Here is a 7500-nt window from a genome sequence, read left to right as displayed (position 1 = left end):
AGGAGGGAGAGAGAGAGAGAGAGACAGAGAGAGAGAGACAGAGAGAGAGAGAGAGAGAGAGCGAGGAGGAGGGAGAGCGAGGGGGAGGGAGAGGAGAGAGAGAGAGAGAGAGAGAGAGGCAGAGAGAGAGAGAGAGAGGGGGAGAGAGGAGGAGGGAGAGCGAGGAGGAGGGAGAGCGAGGGGGAGGGAGAGCGAGGGGGAGGGAGAGAGAGAGAGACATTCAAAAACCCAAATAATATCTTCAACTTCCATAGACCTCGTTACCCCAATATACGGTCAAATATAGTGCCTTCGGAAAGTACTCAGACCCCTTGACTTTTTCCACATTTTGTTACGTTACAGCCTTATTCTAAAACAGATTAAATTGTTTCCCCCCCTCATCAATCTACACACAATACCCCATAATGACAAAGCAAAAAAACGGTTTTTAGAATTTTTAGCAAATTTATTTAAAAAAAAAAAAAATCTTAAATATCAGTCCCCTGTAGCTCAGTGGGTAGAGCATGGCACTTGCAAAGCCAGGGTTGTGGGTTCGATTCCCACGGGGGACCAGTACGAAGAAAGTATGATAATGTATGCCCCTCACTACCGTAAGTCGCTCTGGATAAGAGTGTCTGCTAAAGGTAAATGCATCACAGACTCAGTACTTTGTTGAAGCACCTTTGGCAGCGATTACAGCCTCGAGTCTTCTTGGGGTATGACGCTACAAGCTTACATTTACATCATTTAGCAGACGCTCTTATCCAGAGCGACTTACAAATTGGTGCATTCAACTTATGATAGCCAGTGGGACAACCATTTTTATTTTTGTGGGGGAGGGGGGGAAGGATTACTTTTATACTATTCCAGGTATTCCTTAAAGAGGTGGGGTTTCAAGTGTCTCCGGAAGGTGGTCAGTGACTCTGCTGTCCAGGCGTCGTGGTGGAGCTTGTTCCACCATTGGGATCCTCTCAAGCTCTGTCAGGTTGGATGGGGAGCGTCGCTGCACAGCTATTTTCAGGTCTCTCCAGAGATGTTCGATCGGGTTCAAGTCCGGGCTCTGGCTGGGCCACTCAAGGACATTCAGAGACTTGTCCCGAAGCCACTCCTGCGTTGTCTTGGCTGTGTGTTTAGGGTCGTTGTCCTGTTGGAAGGCGAACCTTTGCCCCAGTCTGAGGTCCTGAGCGCTCTGGAGCAGGTTTTCATCAAGGATCTCTCTGTACTTTGCTCCGTTCATCTTTCCCTCGATCCTGACTAGTCTCCCAGTCCCTGCCGCTGAAAAACATCCCCACAGCATGATGCTGCCACCACCATGCTTCACCGTAGAGATGGTGCCAGGTTTCCTCCAGACGTGACGTTTGGCATTCAGGCCAAAGAGTTCAATCTTGGTTTCAGCAGACCAGAGAATCTTGTTTCTCATGGTCTGAAAGTCCTTTAGGTGCCTTTTGGCAAACTCCAAGCGGGCTGTCATGTGCCTTTTACTGAGGAGTGGCTTCCGTCTGGCCACTCTACCATAAAGGCCTGATTGGTGGAATGCTGCAGAGATGGTTGTCCTTCTGGAAGGTTCTCCCATCTCCACAGAGGAACTCAGGAGCTCTGTCAGAGTGACCATCGGGTTCTTGGTCACCTCCCTGACCAAGGCCCTTCTCCCCGATTGCTCAGTTTGGCTGGGCGGCCAGCTCTAGGAAGAGTCTTGGTGGTTCCAAACTTCTTCCATTTAAGAATGATGGAGGCCACTGTGTTCTTGGTGACCTTCTATACTGCAGAAATGTTGTGGAACCCTTCCCCAGATCTCAACATAATCCTGTCTCGGTGCTCTACGGACAATTCCTTCGACCTCATAGCTTGGTTTTTGCTCTGACATGCACTGTCAACTGTGGGACCTTATATAGACAGGTGTGTGCCTTTCCAAATCCTGTCCAATCAATTGAATTTACCACAGGTGGACTCCAATCAAGTTGTAGAAACATCTCAAGGATGATCAATGGAAACAGAATGCACCTGAGCTCGATTTCGAGTCTCATAGCAAAGGGTCTGAATACTTATGTAAATAAATCAGTTTTTTATTTTTTATACATTTGTAAAAATTCTAAAAACCTGTTTTTGCTTTGTCATTATGGGGTGTTGTCTGTAGATTTATATATAATTATTATTTTTTGAATCCATTTTAGAATAAGGTTGTAACGTAACAAAATGTGGAAAAAGTCAAGGGGTCTGAATACTTTCCGAATGCACTGTAACATACAGTGGGGGAAAAAAGTATTTAGTCAGCCACCAATTGTGCAAGTTCTCCCACTTAAAAAGATGAGAGAGGCCTGTAATTTTCATCATAGGTACACGTCAACTATGACAGACAAAATGAGAAAAAATATTCCAGAAAATCACATTGTAGGATTTTTAATGAATGTATTTGCAAATTATGGTGGAAAATAAGTATTTGGTCAATAACAAAAGTTTCTCAATACTTTTTTATATACCCTTTGTTGGCAATGACACAGGTCAAACGTTTTCTGTAAGTCTGCACAAGGTTTTCACACACTGTTGCTGGTATTTTGGCCCATTCCTCCATGCAGATCTCCTCTAGAGCAGTGATGTTTTGGGGCTGTCGCTGGGCAACACGGACTTTCAACTCCCTCCAAAGATTTTCTATGGGGTTGAGATCTGGAGACTGGCTAGGCCACTCCAGGACCTTGAAATGCTTCTTACGAAGCCACTCCTTCGTTGCCCGGGCGGTGTGTTTGGGATCATTGTCATGCTGAAAGACCCAGCCACGTTTCATCTTCAATGCCCTTGCTGATGGAAGGAGGTTTTCACTCAAAATCTCACGATACATGGCCCCATTCATTCTTTCCTTTACACGGATCAGTCGTCCTGGTCCCTTTGCAGAAAAACAGCCCCAAAGCATGATGTTTCCACCTCCATGCTTCACAGTAGGTATGGTGTTCTTTGGATGCAACTCAGCATTCTTTGTCCTCCAAACACGACGAGTTGAGTTTTTACCAAAAAGTTATATTTTGGTTTCATCTGACCATATGACATTCTCCCAATCCTCTTCTGGATCATCCAATTGCACTCTAGCAAACTTCAGACGGGCCTGGACATGTACTGGCTTAAGCAGGGGGACACGTCTGGCACTGCAGGATTTGAGTCCCTGGCGGCGTAGTGCGTTACTGATGGTAGGCTTTGTTACTTTGGTCCCAGCTCTCTGCAGGTCATTCACTAGGTCCCCCCGTGTGGTTCTGGGATTTTTGCTCACCGTTCTTGTGATCATTTTGACCCCACGGGGTGAGATCTTGCGTGGAGCCCCAGATCGAGGGAGATTATCAGTGGTCTTGTATGTCTTCCATTTCCTAATAATTGCTCCCACAGTTGATTTCTTCCAACCAAGCTGCTTACCTATTGCAGATTCAGTCTTCCCAGCCTGGTGCAGGTCTACAATTTTGTTTCTGGTGTCCTTTGACAGCTCTTTGGTCTTGGCCATAGTGGAGTTTGGAGTGTGACTGTTTGAGGTTGTGGACAGGTGTCTTTTATACTGATAACAAGTTCAAACAGGTGCCATTAATACAGGTAACGAGTGGAGGACAGAGGAGCCTCTTAAAGAATAAGTTACAGGTCTGTGAGAGCCAGAAATCTTGCTTGTTTGTAGGTGACCAAATACTTATTTTCCACCATAATTTGCAAATAAATTCATAAAAAATCCTACAATGTGATTTTCTGGATTTTTTTTCCTCAATTTGTCTGTCATAGTTGATGTGTACCCATGATGAAAATTACAGGCCTCTCTCATCTTTTTAAGTGGGAGAACTTGCACAATTGGTGGCTGACTAAATACTTTTTTCCCCCACTGTATGCCATTTAGCAGACACTTTATATCCAAGGAAGTAATCAAGAACACTAAGCCTCAACCCTAGCCTAGGGTTGGTAACCTCTGACCCCTGACCTATAACCCCTGACCTCTTGACCCCTACCTTCTTGTCGTGTAGTTTCTTGCCAGGGTTGGTCTCCTCTGGGTGATAAAACCAGTTAACTCTGACCACCATGTTGGATCCCCAGCTCTCCCACATGCTCTGGATCTTCCCTATGAAGGGCAGGTTGGGTCGGCCGGCTGAAAGGAACACGGCACAGTCCCCGATACCAATCATCTCTCTCCCCCGCACAATGGCCTTGTAGAACAACTTCTTAGCTTTCCCCTTCATACCACGCCTCTGGAGACAGACAGACAGACAGACAGACAGACAGAGAGACAGACAGTGGGTGTGCAGGGAGAAATTTTTTCTGGCAAATTGATCATAATCTTCGGGGTAAACCAAAAATGTGCCATCGAGAGCTTAAAAATATAAATCCCTAGTGCGCGTGTTCTCCCTCTCACCTGTGTGGGTTTGCCAAACCACTTCCAGAGCTGTCTGGCAGGCAGGAAGGCAGAGATCTTGGGTCTGTTCTCTACGCTGGGTAATCGCTGTCTCTTCGCCAGCTCCTTGGTGGTGGGGAGGTGAACCCCCTCCCTGCGCCGCGGCCTGCCCACCGACCCCACGCCTTCCTGGGACTTCTGCCGGGCTGGACGCCCCCGGGGCCTGGCTGGCTTGGAAGACGGGGAGGTAGACGGGGGAGGAGAGGAGGGAGATCGATCCTCTTCTAATACTTCTTCTTCTTCCTCCTCCGCCTTTTTCAGCTTCTTCATTTCTTCCTCCTCTTCCTCCACCTCTTCCTCCTCCTGTGGGGTAGTTGGAGGGGGGGATGCAGGGAGAGGTGGAGGGGGAGGGGGAGGGGGTACGGTTTCCTCGTCAGAACTACAAGAGGACTCCTCGTCAGTGGAAGAGGAAGAGGAGGAGGAGGAGGAGGAGGAGGTGCTAGAGGAGGACGAGGAGGAGGAGGAGGAGGCTGGGGAGGAGGGGTGGGAGCAGTTGGAGCTACACTTCTTCATCGTTTTCTTCCCTGTCTCCTCCTCCTCCTCCTCAGACCCTGAACTACTGCTGCCGTGAGACCCCCCTCTCTTCTTTCCAGCCTCCTCCTCCTCCCCTCTCTTCTCCCTCTCCTCCCCTCTCTCCTCCCCTCTCTTCTCCCTCTCCTCCCCTCTCTCCTCCCCTCTCTTCTCCCTCTCCTCCCCTCTCTTCTCCCTCTCCTCTCCTCTCCTCCCTTTCCCTTGTTTCCGTCTCTCCTCTCTCTTCGGTTCTCTGCCTCCCTCCCCACCCCCGTCTCTCTCTCTCCCCGGCAGCCCCGCCTCGCCCTCTGGATCCCTCCCCTTTACCCTCGCCGGCCTCTGGTTGACCGCGGCCGTGGCGAGGGGGGCGTGTTCTCGCCGTAAGCCCCTCCCCTCTAGCAGCATCAGAGCCTTGGTCTTCTTGGTCTTGGGTGAGGTCACGCCCTCGTGGTCCAGCTTCACTAGGGGTTCCTCGGGGAGGGCCTTACGCCCCCGTCTCCCACGGCCCTCCCCCGGGACATGCCTGGGTCTGGAGATACCAGGAACAGAGGTACTAGGGTCGGGTCTGGATCCGGCAGAAGATTTGTCCGAGCTGGGTCTAAGTTTGGAGATGCTCGAGCTGGGTCTAAGTTTGGAGACGCTCGAACTGGGCCCGGGGCTGGGTCTAGGTTTGGAGGTGCTAGAACTGGGCCCGGGGCTGGGTCTAAGTTTGGAGACGCTCGAGCTGGGCCCGGGGCTGGGTCTAGGTTTGGAGGTGCTAGAACTGGGCCCGGGGCTGGGTCTAGGTTTGGTAGAAAGATTTGGGGTGGGTCTGGGTGTGTTATGGTTCTGTTTGGGTCTAGAGATGGATTTGGGAGTGGTTCTGGATTTGTTGTGGTCAGGGTTAAAGTTAGGCCTAGGTCTGGGGAGTTCCGCTGTGGGACTGGGTCCAGGGCTAGGTGATGCAGGGTTAGGTCTGGGTTTGGATTTTGGTGCGGGGGTAAGGTTGGGTTTAGGGTTAGGTAGAAGAGGGTTGGGTCTGACGGTAGGGTTAGTAGGGTTGGACTTAGGGTTGGTTTTAGGGTTAGGTTGGGTGCTGACGTTACAAGACGTGAGGTTCGGTTGACTGTACAGGTCCACCCTTAGTATCTTCCCGTAAGGGGCTGGGTGGTAGAGGGAGAGGGGCAGGGGGGTTTTGGGAGAGGCCTGGACTGAGCTGGGTCTCCTGGGGTTCTGGCTGGGTGGGGGGGCAGGCAGGCTGGGGGTGCTGGTGGGCTTGGAGGGTCGGCCTGGTCCCGGCCTGGGGGCAGACAGGGGTCTTTCCTGAGGAGGTCTCTGGGAGGAGGAGGAGGGCCTGTCCTGGGATGGTCTGGTGGGGAGCTGGGGTCTGTCTGGAGCCTGGCTGGGTCCCGGGGGGGTCGTCTTCTCCCGGGGGTCTGGGCTCACTGGGGGCTCTGGAGGAAAGGAAAGGCAGGAGTTAACAGAACTACAGACCTTACTGAGTTAACAGAACTACAGAACTAACTGAGTTAACAGAACTACAGACCTTACTGAGTTAACAGAACTACAGACCTTACTGAGTTAACAGAACTACAGACCTCACTGAGTTAACAGAACTACAGACCGAACTGAGTTAACAGAACTACAGACCGAACTGAGTTAACAGAACTACAGACCTCACTGAGTTAACAGAACTACAGACCTTACTGAGTTAACAGAACTACAGACCGAACTGAGTTAACATAACTACAGACCTCACTGAGTTAACAGAACTACATACCGAACTGAGTTAACAGAACTAACTGAGTTAACAGAACTACAGACCTTACTGAGTTAACAGAACTACAGACCTCACTGAGTTAACAGAACTACAGACCTCACTGAGTTAACAGAACTACAGACCTCACTGAGTTAACAGAACTACATACCGAACTGAGTTAACAGAACTAACTGAGTTAACAGAACTACAGACCTTACTGAGTTAACAGAACTACAGACCTCACTGAGTTAACAGAACTACAGACCTTACTGAGTTAACAGAACTACAGACCGAACTGAGTTAACAGAACTACAGCCCTTACTGAGTTAACAGAACTACAGACCTTACTGAGTTAACAGAACTACAGACCTTACTGAGTTAACAGAACTACAGACCTTACTGAGTTAACATAACTACAGACCTTACTGAGTTAACAGAACTACAGACCTCACTGAGTTAACAGAACTACAGACCTCACTGAGTTAACAGAACTACAAACCTTACTGAGTTAACAGAACTACAGACCTCACTGAGTTAACAGAACTACAGACCTCACTGAGTTAACAGAACTACAGACCTCACTGAGTTAACATAACTACAGACCTTACTGAGTTAACAGAACTACAGACCTTACTGAGTTAACAGAACTACAGACCTGAGTTAACAGAACTACAGACCTTACTGAGTTAACAGAACTACAGACCTCACTGAGTTAACAGAACTACAGACCTTACTGAGTTAACAGAACTACAGACCTTACTGAGTTAACAGAACTACAGACCGAACTGAGTTAACAGAACTACAGACCTTACTGAGTTAACAGAACTACAGACCTCACTGAGTTAACAGAACTACAGACCTCACT

At 49.2% G+C, this 7500-nt stretch overlaps 1 protein-coding gene across 1 annotated transcript in view; it reads right to left on the bottom strand.

Annotated features, from left to right (window-relative positions):
- The window catches only part of LOC121555977 (trinucleotide repeat-containing gene 18 protein), a gene marked incomplete at its 5' end in the record, with an annotated part of 14426 nt that overhangs the window by 2437 nt on the left and 4489 nt on the right, over positions 1–7500 (bottom strand). The window contains 3 exons of the mRNA XM_045215291.1: positions 3948–4184; positions 4349–5035; positions 5126–6330. Of these exons, the coding sequence (XP_045071226.1) occupies positions 3948–4184; positions 4349–5035; positions 5126–6330 (2129 nt within the window). The remainder of the gene's footprint in view (positions 1–3947; positions 4185–4348; positions 5036–5125; positions 6331–7500) is intronic.

The sequence above is a fragment of the Coregonus clupeaformis genome, unplaced genomic scaffold (genome assembly GCF_020615455.1).
Source record: "Coregonus clupeaformis isolate EN_2021a unplaced genomic scaffold, ASM2061545v1 scaf0418, whole genome shotgun sequence".
Classification (NCBI taxonomy): domain Eukaryota; kingdom Metazoa; phylum Chordata; class Actinopteri; order Salmoniformes; family Salmonidae; genus Coregonus; species Coregonus clupeaformis.
The sequence above is the reverse complement of the archived record's forward strand: the minus strand, read 5'-3'. Positions and strand labels throughout refer to the sequence as shown.